Raw genomic sequence first — 16,023 nt, forward strand, 5'->3', positions numbered from 1 at the left:
GCATATCCAACTGGGCTATGTTAAGCAGGCGACCAAATATATTTCAATCTACTTTCAATATTTTGTTGTTCGTGTCAGCCATTAACTGCTTACCTTTTATTTCCTTTTTTGAAAATGTAAGCAATGATTGTCTTTTAATTGGTTTGAAGATATCGGTTGACTTTTGAATAAGCCGTTCAGTAATGAAATTGGCGGATGCCAACTTTTCTTTTTATACGCGTTTAGAAAGTCGCACATTAATTCCGAAGAACAATAGTACCTATGGTCAAGCTAGATAACTGCTCAGATATTTCAGATGGATTTGCCTAGCTTTGCATTGTCTTAACCAATTTTAAACGTCAGTTTCATCTCGCTTCATTCTTTTTTGTGCAGATGTTTTAGGGTTAACCATTCCTGCCAAATCTCGACATTTTGATGATATTGAAGCTCTTTTTAGTGCACTTAAAAACCAACGTTTAACAGAACCTTTATTTAATTAACTAAAACCAACAATGCCACCTCTTGTTTTGGTATCTCTGTTTAACATTTGCTCGAGTGCCTGGTCAACTGGAGATCTAGAAAATCTATGAGAGCTTCTCTGAGCACAAAAAACACTAGATAAAAGATATAGATGAGCATCAGGGTTGGTATTTGGCATATTTTCATATGAACCAAATAGACTGACATGTATCAGGAATAGTTTTGATGTTTATATGCAATAAAACATTGTAACATTTTTTTCATCGTATGCCAAATGAAGTTCCCAATTACCTTCCTTTAATGTTCTTGTAAACAACAATAAATGTTCCACCATTTCTACGTAGGAATTCCAGAAAGTTTTTATTGGTTCCTCACTTACATTGCAGTATACACTAAATGCCTTAAATATTTAACCAACATAATGTGACATCAGCATCATTTAAAGTTGTCGGCTGGCAGATTTCGTCTGATCTGAGCTAAGATTTCCAAAATTTATAAAACAATAGTTAATTAATTGAAAAGTGAAGCAATATATGCAAGTAAGAAGGAAAAAAACATAAAAACTCCACTTTCATATCAGGAACAATGTAAACATTACGAAAAGCAAATAAAAAGTAACCAAATAGTATGTTAAATCGAAATAATTTTGTGCTAAAGGAAGTAAAAAGTTTGAACAAATTCCCCAACTGACTATTTCACCTTCGTTTAAAGCGATGTTTGTCGATTGATGACTTGACAATATTACATCATTTACCACATATTGAGTTCGATAGAGTGCACCTTTTTCAGAACGCAAGAGTTTAAAATTCTATTTGTCTTTTTTTCATAAATATTTCGTTACACAGTTACTTTATAAAATTAATGTGTCACAAAAACAAATTAAAGCGACAATTTAATTTTGTTTCAGTTGCAAATTGATAAGCTTAAAGTGCTTATGTGTGCACTCAGGTATTATTATATTGTCGACTGAATCGAAGACGATAATGTGATGATTTCTGGTATTTCACGAATATTTGCACGTACATAATTATGTTTTATTGAATAATTTATATTTAAGACGATACATAAATACTGCATATAGCTTAATCATTGCATACTAATCAATTTGAAAGTTTAATTCGCAAATACGGATAATTGAGTTACGAATTTCTTACGAAATGAGAAAATATGTCTTAATTTTAACCAAAAACATCGGATTGTTTGTAATGTATATTAAATTATTTTTTTAAACAAATCATCTTCAGTGTTACATTAAATATGATAGTTTTATATCTGTTTTGATTGTTTATACCTATATTTAATTTTTTTTAAAACGCTTTATATTAAATTTTTTAAATAAAAATCACGTAGTCGAGATTACTTAATAAGGGGGCCATTAAAAGGGACGTTTTAAACCTCTTTTGGACATTTTGTTTTAAGTATTACACCTTTTATTTTATTCATAAGATAATGAAATTGAATTCTATCCAAACAAATTGCGGTACCCTGGGGTGTAACACAAACTCCTTAACAAGAGCGCTTTTGAAAACTAGCTGATGGACTAATAGTCAAACCCCATTCTGCAAACGAGGAAAATATTTCACAGAAGGTACGTTTTTGACATTGTCATAAAGTTGGAGGTTTGGCTAGCCATTAAACCAGGTTCAACCCACCGTTTTTTTTTCTTCTAAAAATGTCCTGTATTAAGTCAGGAATATGGCAGTTGTTATCAAATAGTTCGTTTATATGTATCTTGGCGTTTGTTTTTGTTGCACTTCAGTGTTCCTTTTGTTTCTTTGTTTTCCTATTACAGTTGATGTATTTCTCTTGATTTTGCTTTGTAACCCGGATTTATCTTTTTCTCAATCGATTTATGACTTTTGAACACCGGTATATATATATATACTACTGTTGCCTTTATTTCGACCTCGTTTACATCCTTAATCAAGGAAATTGCAAGGGTCGAGATTTTTTTATGGTACCCTTTTTAAAGCATACCAAATTGTGTCTTGTTCGAGCATTTTGACAGAAAATGATACACGTTCAACAAATCAAACAAGATTGGAAATCGCACAAAATCGTACTCGTAAAATGACGACTCATATTCTATGACGCTGATTCCATAGGAGTGTCAACATAGCAATTTAATGAAACTATAACGTGATGATATCATCCAAAAACAGCATGTTATATATGCCTTCATTGTAAAATAAAGAAAGGCATGATTTCCATAGTGATTGATTCGTCTCGAAGAAACACTTTATTCCTAGCGTGAAGATTTACCAAAGATAGTATGATTTTTAATGTTTACATTGCTTTCTAAGGCACATAAATATTTTCAGCTCGAGACTAATGACAAATAAAAAGGAAACATGGAATAGAACAATGATAATTTAATTCTTTTCTGTCTTTAAGATTTTCAGAAATTCCTGTTTACTAACTAGACCATCTCTATCTCTATCAGCACCATCTACCATTTCCTGAAAAAAGAAAAAAAGCACGCTGTATTCATTGCTCGTCATTTTGTTTTCCAATTTGCATGTACTTTTTTTAATTCCTTTAAATACATAATTTCAGGATGTTAAAACTTCGACCATGCGCTTGTAATTTCATAACCAGAAATACGTATTGTGATGTTCGTATATTACAGCTACACATAATCATTACAAGAAGGATGGCGGAAAACAGCCTTGAGTACCAATATATTTCAAAATGTGAAAATTTTATGTTTATTGTTAGCTCCGAATGTATAAATTCTTACTTTAATTTTCTTACACTGACCAGATACCATTGACGGTATCTTCAGCTCAGTAGTCAGTGTTTCGGTACAGCCATAACGGTGTTAACTTTCTAATTTGAAGTTTATGATATAACAAATGCATTTTCAGTCTGATACTTAAATCAAGTATATATTATATGAATTGGTTAATTGATTGGTGTTGAACGCCACTTTCAACATTTTAGATGTAAAGATACGTTTTTATGATGCATGCCAACCTATGATAAAATAAGTTTATCTTCTTTTTCTTGCGATGTGTCGATATTGCCGCTGGTTGGCTGCTAGTCCCGAGGATATTATAAAATGAGAAGTCAGTGCATGGGTATGGACATGAATTAGAACATACTCGCCCTTAATTCATCGTTATTTGAGGTTCCTTTTGGTCATACATGTCCTCACGCACAGACACTCGTCTCAGATTTGTTTCCCTATATACCTTAATGTATTTAGGGAAAAAATATCTGAGACGAGTGCCTGTGTCCTAACGTATTCAAATATTTACACATCTTTGAAAATTGTAACATGAGACCTATCTCTTTGAATTGATATTTCATCGGGTTCTGATGTCAACTCAATCTCATTCTTCATTTTCATATACAACCGAGAGCATACATTTATCCATCAAGCCATGTACGCATATATATTTAAATTTTTCTTAGAGAAATATTTAGATATACATGCGTATATATTGTTGTCTCTGTGATACATTCCCCATTTCCATTCTCAATGTTATATGCGTATATATGCGTACATATTTATTCAGTAGTTTATACATACATCTACTTCCCATTCTGTTATAGGAAGATCCAATCCCTGCTCTTTTGCTCTTTTCTCTGTCTGTGTAAGTCCAAGTTCATCAGCTATTTGCATAACATTATGCTTTGCAATTTTACCCTTTTCTTCATAATCAAACAGTTCAAATGCCTTTAACATGTCTTCTTTTGTATCTGGACCTGTCATTTTGTCTGACATTATTTTCAGAAAGTCGTTGAAGTCCAAAAGACCTACAAACACATTTTAAACATAATCATTCCCATTCTAAGTTAGTGGTCAACCTGTTTGTATCTGATCTATGCAAGATGTTACGGTGTGTTTTACATTGTACGACATAACTTGAGGGTATAGGTGAAGAAAGCGGGACGTTTCTGCGCGCATACACTGGTTCGAATAACCACACATATTGTCACATGCTTTTATGTTTGTGTTTTGTTTAAACCTCCATTTTTTCTAGAAGGAGTCTGTTGTTGTAAGTGTGGTATTTTTGTTGTGCCGTTGTACTGGAAAGTCATACTATATGACATTACTCAACCAACTCACAATGTTGCATGCAATCATACATACTATTTAAATAAATATGCGAGTTAAATGATTTAACAAAAAAATAAATAGTTGGAAAGAAAATGTACATAAAATTTAATGTAGTAGTTGAATTCATATTTGAAAAAAATATAATTACCGTCTTTGTCACATTCTGCCACCAATCGTTTTAATTCTTCTTTAGTTGGTTCAAAGCCTAACGCTCTGAGTGCTATCTGAAAGACAATTACCATTTAACAACAAGGTAAACATTAAAAAAAAGTTGTACCCAAAATCAAAATACTTAAGAAATAATTGATGCACGCTATACTTTATTGTCATTTTAACATGGGTAGGCATTAAACTCGTGATTATTTTTGCCCGAGCGATAGTGTAAAAGCGTTTGTGTAGGCTCTTCCATGAACCTCTCTTTTTTTGTTGTAAAGAAGCAAACGGCTGGCACTGTGATTTTTCAGAGGGAGGAGTTTGAACAGTCAGCATGAACGCTTGTCGTATCTAGGTCAAATATGTCTATTTCGGAATGCAACACATTACAGTCATAATAAAAGAATTTGTAACATCAAGTGCACCATTTGAGAGTTTGAAAGTGTTGAAAAGTTAAGGAAATATATTAAGTGCACGATAATTTGATAAAGTTCATTATTCCAAAGAAGTCAATATACGCATTTGTAAACAAATGTTATTGGATTTAGAGCATGGGTTTGTTCACAAAGCGAAAAAAAGCACGTCCTATTTGAATCAACGATACCTTTCAGTAATTTCAATTATATGTTTAACTCATAATTTATAGCTTTCGATGCTATTTGATGCACCATGACTGTTTGCTGTATAATCGTTATAATATCAGTACAAAATTTACATAAAAACTAAATATACAGCGTATGTAGAAATGCAGATTAGTGAAAATAGAAATTGTGACTGATTTTTGCATAATTTACGTCCAGTGGAAACTATTTCATGCATATTCATGACGAGAACACATGAACACAACATATGTTCTACATAGTGTTATATTTATACCTATGCATAGGAACTATTTTGTGTTTAATATGTACTACTTTCAGTATGTTCTTTTTTGATTGGCCCGATTTGGTGGTGATACATCTCAAAAAGTATACCCGAATCAGTTTGCAAAGAATTCCTCTCAAACTGGTGCTAGAGGTTGTCTACTCTTTAAGTTGCAGAGAGGAGCGATTTTTCATTTTGCTCAATGTTGAAAACCTCAATGTGTCTTTGAGTTGAAGAACAGCAACACATGCACTGTTCTTTGCTTTTTATGATTTTGTTTAGCTGTGCATGTACTGATGTTGTGCCATGGTGGATACCCCATATCTTTTTTTTTCTATCAATGTAAAGTTGATCCGGATGAAGTGTGGACAATTTTTACTGAGATTGGAAACAGTTACTAGTGGCATAATATAACCATTTGTTTTGCATCTGCCTTTGTCTGGTTATTTGGTACATCGTTATGACAATGTAAAAAACCCGATTTGGAGATAATCATTCCTTACTTACATTGTACAAACGATAAATTCACATCATAACGATGTTATAAAGTTAGATTAGTAAGATCTGATTTCTTAATAATGTTTATATAGGTAACCACTGTGCACGTGACACCTTTTAACTTTATAAAATTAAAGCATTTTCCAAGAATGCTCCTTTATTCACTACCATCTAATGTTTCAAAAAGTTTATCCCTTACCTTCAATTCACTCCCATCGATAGTCCCAGAACCATCCGCATCAAATAGATCAAAAGCTTGGCGGAGATCTCCCTTTTGTTGATTGTTCAGTTGTATTGTAGCTGGTTTAGTTTTATTGTCATCCTGTCAAAATCAAGATAACGTAAGCTGTTTAACATGATCATAAGTTAGATTGGCCACTAATAAATGTATGAACTGATGTTTTACATATTTGTGGATTTTTGTAACAAATTCTGATATATATCTGTATTTTTAAAAGGATTGATTAAAAACTGTGTTGCCTTTACTGTGTACACGTCAATTGCGGGAGTCTGTGGGTTCCATCAACGGCATGTTAGAAAAACAGTTATACCAAATTGTATTTAGTGCTTGATTCTACATTAAGCAGTGTTTAAACGGAGTATGAGAAAATACAGCTCAGCTTGGAGTCTTGGTAGGCTGACATGACCCTCTGTGGACTGATATTTTGTGAACCAGCTGGTAAAAAGTCCGACTCAGCGTATCATTGTTGCACAAAGCCGGGTTCAAATTTATATCTCCACATTTTCTTGTACTGATATGTAATAGTTGTGACTGGACGTTTAACATCAATGTATCATCTTTAACATCGTCTAATAAGTTGTTAATTGGACAAATGAAATAGATTAAGTAAATTATGATCACCAATTTCTAACTACACGACATTATTAACTACTTACTAGTAATTCAATCATTTCGCACATTTAAGAATCATTCAAACTTTTGACATTGTGACAACAGAATCAGATTGTACTTAAGAATGTGCCACAATATCTCGTACGACGTCCTATTATCAACATTTATTTACTTAGTTGAAGAGAATTCTGAATTTCAGAATTTGCAAAGGATATATAAATATAAATTTTACAATTTGCTTGAAATAAATTTGAACACACAATGTTGATAAAGCTATGGGGGATGTAAACATACGCAGCCACGTCCGCTTAGAATGGAGAGCTACACTGTATATTATTTGCTTTATTTATTGAAACTGGCATGCGCTCTTTGTCATTTGTTTGCATTAACTCTTTGAACAGACCTTATAGGGGCTTATTTGCAGGTATATTTGCATATCCAACAACTTTTTTATTTGCAATATACAACACGTACGAATTTCTAACCATAGCCTTTTTTCTGAACAGGATTGGATTTATCGATGATTTGTTGCTGTACTAAATGTGCATAGAATATTTGTCACTAAACGTTTTACAATTAACATTTAATGAATCAACCATAACTGAAAATTGAATAAGAAAACATAATTTACGAATCATCATGATCTTACAGTAAAACGTCAGCTTCGTAATTATTTAGGTCGTGGTAAAATAGAAAACAAACTATAACGAGCTTGTTATTTTTTTCATATATAATTGGGTATTGGAGATCAAAGACCTTTTCAACCTTGAGAAATTCACACCGTTAATTAATTATAACAAAAGATATGTTTAACGCACGTAATGTGAAAATCGTGTAATTTCTTTTCTACAAGAATAATTTGACAATTACATTTCCTTTAAAGTATTATGTTACATAAGCATAGTATTGAATGTATACTGTCCATTAAAGCTGTTTAGTAAGAAATCCATTACTTGGTAAAATGAGACATAAGTTGAATACTAGTTTGGCTAAAGAAAATAGAATCTGTCCCCCTTTATTAATTCAATATTAATACCATTACTGAATGACTGTCGAATAGAACATGCGTTTGTTTAGGGTATAATTATGCATGGATCACAAACAAAATAATTAGGTGATTTTGTGTTTTGCACAAGTTACATAAAATATAAATAGTAGTGCCATTATTTTCAATGCACATTAGCGAATCCAGTGGGGGGAGGGGGGTCCGGAGGTCGGAACCCCCTTTTTTGGCCGATCAATGCATTTGAATGGGAACATATAGTTGGACCCCTCCACCCCTTTTTCCTGGGTTGGGAACCCCCTTTTTAAAATGGCTGGATCCGCCCCTGATGCACATGAACATTGTAATATTGTACATTTTGTATGCCGGTGACAAAAGACAAACAGTTAAACTTTGGGGAGTTTCCAATACTAGCAAAACAATAAAAAACATTATCATGAAAATGGCACGTAATTGAAAATAAACCTTGTATTTATCTATTTTGATTACATTTATTACAAAATAAGATAAGCTTGACGTATCGCACACCATTCAAGCTTTCATTGATTTTGATCAGTACTTTTAAATTATTTAATAGCTTCACACGGTGAAAAATTCAAAATAACTGTAGTCTGTTTAAAAATAATCACAAACGTTTGATTACAGATTTTATTTTGCACTTTACAATGGATGATAGTGATGCTCATTTTATGTTTATGTTGTGTCATGTGAGCTGTTTGTCTTTCCGTCGTTTTTATTTTTGTCATGGTATTGTCAGGTTTTTTTTCGACTAATGAATTTGAATAACCACTTTTGTATCATTTATGCATTTTTTAAGAACAAATTTTAGTTATGAAAAGTAGAATTTTACAGATCCATCCATGAAAGAGACACCCTCGTTATACGCATCCTCGTCTCTGATGTGGCGGGAGGCATGACGTTTCCTAACGGCATTCAGATTCAGGGCATTTTGATATACTATTATTTCACCCTAGGACTAAATAACTGAGCTAAGTTTGGTAAATTTTGGACTTTTGAGTGTCAAATGCTTTTTCGTACTTGATTTTGCCTTTTTTTTTTGCGGCTATGATGAGTCTTTTGTCTCTACAAAACGAGCCTTCGACGTACACATCATGATTAACTTATGAATTCACCCTCCCTTTGTGTTTTGCTTTGAGGGATGTATAAATACAGTGTTACTTTCTGTTTGATTTAAAAAAAAAAGTACATCACCAAACCTTTGCAAAACTATTTAGGGGTTGATATTGACTTATTGTATACAAAATTGATGACGTCATATGCAGGCTATCTATGAACACTTCTCTTACAATTAAAATTCAAAGATTCAAATTCTTAATTGAACCTGAGACACATTAAATTCCCCCCCCCCCAATAATCCATGAAAGAGGCACCCTCGTTATACGCATACTCGTCTCTGATGTAGCGGGATGCATGACGTTTCCTAACGGCATTCAGATTCAGGGCATTTTGATATACTATTATTTCACCCTAGGACTAAATAACTGAGCTAAGTTTGGTAAATTTTGGATTTTTGAGTGTCAAATGCTTTTTCGTACTTGATTTTGCCTTTTTTTTGCGGCTATGATGAGTCTTTTGTCTCTGCAAAACGAGCCTTCGACGTACACATCATGGTTAACTTATGAATTCACCCTCCCTTTGTGTTTTGCTTTGAGGGATGTATAAATACAGTGTTACTTTCTGTTTGATTTAAAAAAAAAAAAGTACATCACCAAACCTTTGCAAAACTATTTAGGGGTTGATATTGACTTATTGTATACAAAATTGCTGACGTCATATGCAGGCTATCTATGAACACTTCTCTTACAATTAAAATTCAAAGATTCAAATTCTTTATTGAACCTGAGACACATTAACTTAACCCCCCCCCCATAACCCCCAATCAAGTGTAAAGAGGACACAAAATAACAGCCATATGCTTCTGCTTCACCAACAGATCTACATTATTATAAATCTTCATACTTTTCAACTTTGTTCTTGCTTTGACCGAATTACCTTTTGATTCGAGCGTCACTAACGAGTCTATTTGCTAACGCAATGCGGGTAATGTCGTAACACATAATATAAACATGCTCTCTCTGACGAGTTTTTTTTCTTTCTCTAATTTCGACATTTGCGATGGAAAAAGACCATAAGCATATTTAGATAAAAATAAAGTCATTTTTGCTCACAATAATTGTATATTCTAATAAGTCCTAATTTTATTTTATAAGTACAAAAATCGGAAAAATTCACCCAAAATTTTACCGGTTTTTATAACAAACAAATAATAGTTATGAAGTTTACATACCATTTCATTTATTCCATATGCTTGTTCAAATGATTGTCTTGTGTGTAACGGAACATGATATTATCGAACGTCTTGGTTCGCTACTCTTGTAAAACTTCGATGTAATTTGCTCAACCAAGTTAAAATATCCGTTCGCGTCATGGCCCTATTGTATACGTTTCAAATACATGTTTACAATTGTTTTATTAATGACCAAATTAGACATAGGGTATTTAAAAACGGTAGTCCATAGATAGGAATTTCTTCTATATATATGCAAACAAATTCTTGTCGTTGAGTAAATTAAAGTTATCAGTCTGTACCGATATTGAACGGTGAAGTGTTTGATAATATTTAAAAATGTCTTTATTACATGTCTTCATTGTTAGATAGTAGTATTTAGAATAATACCTATTGTGTCGAGCTTTTTATCTTCTTGTTAAACATACCAAAAGGTTAAGTAGATTTTTACCCAAAATGTTTATTTTGATATGATTAACAATTGTATTTATTAACCTTCAGTTTATTAGCAAGCAAAGTATATACGCATTTCAAATACAAGTAAATAATTTAGATTTAGAGTTCTCCGAATACCTTTGAAATCTGCTAGACTTCAACTTATGCATCCACACCGAGATTTTCACATATAAAAAGCCTATAGAGTTATGATTTGTGGTAAACCTTCTAAATTAAATTGAAATGAGATTGAATACACACTTAATTAAGAAATGTCAGAACGTCCAAAATGGTTGCTAACAAACCGCGTTCAAATAATATTTATTCAACTTTTAATGTTATTATATCTAAACAATAAGCTTTTCTATTTATAACTATAGTAGTTCTTAAATACATAGTAATCCCGTTTAGGTAAATATAGCCACGTCCGTCAAATTAATATTATGATATCTCATCAAAAAATTGTTTTTAAAAGCAATTTATTAACAAATACGTCAATGAATACTTTTATTTTATTGTATCTATTATATTCATTATGAACGTCATTTTGACCGGTTGTGGCTGAATGTTTATAATAAACATTTCGTACAGATATATATATATATGCCCAACTTTAAACAACGGGGCAATGCTGGGATTTTTAATCTTTTCATTATTTTCGTTCTTTTGTCATGGCGTTGCTAGTTTATTTCGTCTTTTGAGTTTTGAATCTTCTCATGGCATATCTTCTGCATCTCTTTATTTTACATAGACCAAATAACTAAATAAGATATTGCACAGTTGCAACAAAAAATCATTAACCATTAGGCTAGTTGCTTTTTGTTTGTCGAAAATCTAGTGTAAAAGATTTCATGCACAAATGAAGGAGAACAGCTGAACAATTAAACCAATTTGTGCATTGTATAGTTCCTGCAAGGTCGGCACAGAAATGAAGGGTGAGCTATTTTATCTGCCACTATAAGATAAAGACGTGATAGATAGGGAAAGACTTTTTTCAAGGCCATCTACAGACCCCCAGAGTCGCTGCAAGGGTTCTTTAATGTGAAAGAGCACAGTATTCTCCTTCCACGAGCCATTTGATTAAAAGTTGTGTATTTATATATCCTGCAAGGCAAAAGCGAAACCATAAAGTACTTTCGATTGTTGTTGTTTCATGTATCATTCTTTTCGTTAGCATTCTCAATTGAATTGTTTCATATTTTTCATGTCGGAGCATTTTATAGCCCAATATACGGTATTGGTTTTTCTCATCGTCGAATGCCGAACGGTTGCCTATAAACTCTTACATCCTAATAACTTAAAGTGTTCTGGAATAGTCGTCTCACTGGTGTCGGGATGTATAATTACCCGGCCACGTCCACTTGTATTTTTGTCCATCTGATGAGTTTTTATAGTTCGTTCTTATGTTGTACTGTTGTACCACTGTCCCAGGTTAGGGGAGGGTTGGGGTCCCGCTAACATGTTTAACCCCGCCAGATTGTTTATGAATGTGCCGGTCCCGAGTCAGGAGTCTGTAAATTCAGTGGTTGTCGTTTTGGTATGTGTTACATATATATTTGTTTTTCGTTATTTTTTTTACATAGATAAGGCCGTTAGTTTTCTCGTTTGAATTGTTTTACATTCCCTTATAGGGGCCTTTTATAGCTGACTATGCGATATGGGCTTTGTTCATTGTTGAAGGCCGTACTGTGACCTATAGTTGTTAATGTGTGTCCTTTTGGTCTTTTGTGGATATTTGTCTCATTGGCAATCATACCACATCTTCTTTTTTAAATACCACATTTTCTTACTAATATATCGAAGCAGTTCATAGAAGAGCACCTCATCGAAGCGGAAGAACAGGTATGCGTTGATTGTAGTCTATATATATATATAAGTTTTTCTGTTTAGTATTAAATTTATTTTAAGATTCATTTTGTTACATCTTGTGATCAATTTTATTTGGCAATCGCCAATGGCAGTCAGCAGGGTTAAAGAACATCAGTTGTTCTACCTATCCAACGCAATCATAGGTTTGAACGTAGTTTTCAATTGAGACTTGTTAATATTTTTTTGTTTGGGCTTTGTATCATATTTTCCCTCCGGTTTATATGATCTGTTCATCCTATATTGACTTTAAATTCAAGAGTTTATCTAAAAATGAGGGTACTTTTTCTAAAAATGAGGATACTCTTTATATGGCCTTCCAAATACCGTTTCGATCCCTAACATCACTGAAGAGACATTTATTGTCGAAATCCGGATCTGGTGTACTAAAATATATTGACACCGTATGTTTGTGGCACAACATCGCGGCCACAAGTTTAAAAAGTTTTTCTGTTTAGTAGTAAATTTATTTTAAGATCCATTTTGTTACATCTTGTGATCAATTTTATTTGGCAATCGCCAATGGCAGTCAGCAGGGTTATAGAACATCAGTTTTTCGACCTGTTAGTCAAATGCGTTTTGTTTAAATATACTTTTTCGCAATTTTTATACGTGTGCATGTTAAACAAATTCCGTTGTAGAAGGGTCTAAAAACAGCACAAACAACATTTTCCAAAAGACCAAAAAAGTGAAAAAGTATATTTAAACAAAACGCATTTGACTAACAGGTAGAACAACTGATGTTCTTTAACCCTGCTGACTGCCATTATATATATATATATATATATATATATATATACAACTCGTCTAAACATCAACCCAACAATGTTAGATCTGTAAATTTGCTTTCGCAAATTTTTGGTTCTTCCCTCTCCGGGATTCGAACCCATGCTACCTGTGATATCGTGACTCCAAATCGCCTGCACTGCAGCCGTCCCGCTAGACCACACGACCCCCTGGGCTCTCAAAAAAAAGAGCTTTCGGTGGCCATATGTTACCTTTCCACGTCAGTTTTAATCTAGCGGCGTACTACAGTACATGATATATAAGGCATGGAGATGTTATTGTTACAGATCAGCTAAATTATCTATAGTAAAGGATCCTACAAATTAATGTAAGATACAGTCACAGAAAATAATTATATTCATAAGTACATCTGAGTCAGTGACAACCCTACAACAGATGTATCCATCGGATCGCCATCTATGATGGTGATACATGGCTGTGTACATAATGTATATACAACTCGTCTAAACATCAACCCAACAATGTTAGATCTGTAAATTTGCTTTCGCAAATTTTTGGTTCTTCCCTCGCCGAGATTCGAACCCATGCTACTGTGATATCGTGACACCAAATCGCCTGCACTGCAGCCGTCCCGCTAGACCACCCGACCACCTGGGCTCTCAATAAAAGAATTTTCGGTGGGCATGTGTTACCTTTCCACGTCAGTTTTAATCTAGCGGCGTACTACTATATATATATATATATTTATAAAACACATTCAAACATTTATTTTGTAAAACATATGTCCGTACTCTATGTACTCTTATCTACGCTAGCCAAGGGTTACAATCCCCGCTGACTTCCCTCCTTTCCATCCTTGGCAGTCGAAACTCGGTTTTTGTTTCGCATCACGATGCGAACTATTAGTTTCAGTCGACATACACGCCATCTTGAAATAATTTCTTATTAGAAATAGATTCTAATCGATTGTTTTATGATGCGGCTGATTACAGCAACAGATATTGGTTTAAATGAAATAATGATTTATAGACTTTTCTCGTCTGAGGATAAGACATCAAATGCCGAAAAATGCGTATTACAGTTCCGATCAACTCTCACTAATTAATGTTTGTTTTACTATGCATATATTGCACACTGAAATTCAATATTGAAATATCCTTTATTTTCTTTGTTAATCTGCAATATTGATGACATCCATAAATGACTCACTTCCAACAATCATGCTGTTCATAACTCTGACTTTCGATAAACCGGTATTCCTTTGGTACCGTATTTTTGATAATCATTTATTTACACATCTTTGAAATGAACAGGAAACTTATTGCACGTTTTTTTTGACAGGCTATCTTGAAAAGTTTCTTGTAAAGTATATTGGTGATCATTTGATGCTCAAAGTTTCAGTCTATCTTATATGTAGTTTTATGATAATAGCTAACTAAAACACACCCACGAAATCGCGGGAATTTAGAACCTGCTTAAAAGTATTTTAATTGTTATAGGATGATTTTTATGCCCAACCTACAATAGTCAGGTTAAAGTTTTTGATCGAGGTAGTTTTTGATAAAGTTGAAGTCCAATCAACCTAAAACTTGGTATACAAGCTCCTTATGATATGATCTTTCTAATTGTAATGCCAAATTAGAGTTCTGACCCCAATTTCACGGTCCACTGAGCATAGAAAATGATAATGGAAGTGGGGCATCCGTGTACTAGGGACACATTCTTGTTTGTAAAAGCTTTTATGAGTGTATAATTCTAGGACAGGTATCAAAAGTATCTTAAACATGAACTGGTATCAAAATAACGATTGAATTTTTCTTCACTTAAGTTTTGTCATGAACTTCATTATGTAAAAATATGAGGGCTATGGAAGGTATCTAAAGAATTAATGGCGACACTGTGTTCTTATGTGAAAAATGCGTGAAGATAGAAAGGAGGAAAAAATGACGTGACAGTTGACAACGACAGTTCAACAGCTTGTTATTGTGACTTTCTTAAAATGAATCAATATTTACAATGAAATACTAAAATAATGGACGAATTACATTTAAAAAATAGATGTGAAATATGACAATTTATTTATTGAGCAGTCAATGCTGGATAACGCCTTCATAAACTATGTTGTATGTATAGTATTGTCCATCAAACAGAGAATCTGCAGCAGGTAAAATGGATATTAATTTGAAGTTTCTAACTCTGGAAATGCAACATAGAGCTGGCCATGAGAGAATACTGGTTTTGTGAGATCTAGTCCTATTTGTCCTAAGCTTTGACCTTGAGCTTTGTTAATTGTAATGGAGAATGTTGGCCTAATAGGGAACCGACGTCGTTTGAGATTGAATGGAAGTCCTGCATCTGATGGGATTATTGGAAGGAAGACAGTGTCTCCAGCATGTGTGCTATTCAGGAATTTTGTTTCGAAAAGGCGAGTATCAAGATTTAGAACAGAAAGTCTAGTCCCATTAAGAAGTCCTGCAGCTGGGTTTAGGTTACGTAAAAGCATAATTGGTGCATGTTTTTTAAAGTCAATTTATGTGGTGGTGTTCTAGAGGGTGAAATAGTGTTGAGGAATTCTGAAGGATACAAATATCCAGTAGATTCATCTAGATATTCAACAGTATCAGCACTGAGATAGGTTTTACTAATAGTTGAAGGAAACATGTCCATGACCATTGTTGTAATTGTGTCTACATCATCATTTGTTGTTGTTAAAATGGCACGATCTGTAAATTTGGAATAGTCTGATAATTCTAAAATATCACCATAAAGTT

The 16,023-nt window shown here is 33.3% G+C and overlaps 2 protein-coding genes across 2 annotated transcripts; both read right to left on the reverse strand.

Moving 5' to 3' along the window:
• Positions 1 to 2,816: 2,816 nt before the first annotated feature.
• Positions 2,817 to 10,348, reverse strand: LOC134700205 (uncharacterized). The gene is made up of 5 exons (XM_063561564.1): positions 10,205 to 10,348; positions 6,240 to 6,362; positions 4,674 to 4,749; positions 3,995 to 4,221; positions 2,817 to 2,918 (listed from the first exon to the last, which is right to left on the reverse strand). The coding sequence occupies exons 1-5, from the start codon at positions 10,205 to 10,207 to the stop codon at positions 2,832 to 2,834; spliced, it is 516 nt and encodes a 171-aa protein (XP_063417634.1). The 5' UTR covers positions 10,208 to 10,348; the 3' UTR covers positions 2,817 to 2,831.
• Positions 10,349 to 15,428: 5,080 nt separating this feature from the next.
• Positions 15,429 to 15,755, reverse strand: LOC134700291 (uncharacterized). The gene has a single exon (XM_063561647.1). The coding sequence runs from the start codon at positions 15,753 to 15,755 to the stop codon at positions 15,429 to 15,431; it is 327 nt and encodes a 108-aa protein (XP_063417717.1).
• Between the last annotated feature and the right edge of the window lie 268 nt (positions 15,756 to 16,023).

This window comes from Mytilus trossulus, unplaced genomic scaffold, assembly GCF_036588685.1.
Source record: "Mytilus trossulus isolate FHL-02 unplaced genomic scaffold, PNRI_Mtr1.1.1.hap1 h1tg000128l__unscaffolded, whole genome shotgun sequence".
Lineage (NCBI taxonomy): Eukaryota > Metazoa > Mollusca > Bivalvia > Mytilida > Mytilidae > Mytilus > Mytilus trossulus.

What these genes read in the sequence shown, in the direction of transcription:
- LOC134700291 (XM_063561647.1), bottom strand. Translation starts at nt 15,755, where the DNA reads ATGCTTTTACGTAACCTAAACCCAGCTGCAGGACTTCTTAATGGGACT.
- LOC134700205 (XM_063561564.1), bottom strand. An exon ending in GGCAGAATGTGACAAAGACG is followed by an intron (nt 4,222 to 4,673) that starts GTAATTATATTT and finishes ATGTGTTTGTAG; the next exon opens with GTCTTTTGGACTTCAACGAC. An exon ending in TAACAGAATGGGAAGTAGAT is followed by an intron (nt 2,919 to 3,994) that starts GTATGTATAAAC and finishes TTCTTTTTTCAG; the next exon opens with GAAATGGTAGATGGTGCTGA.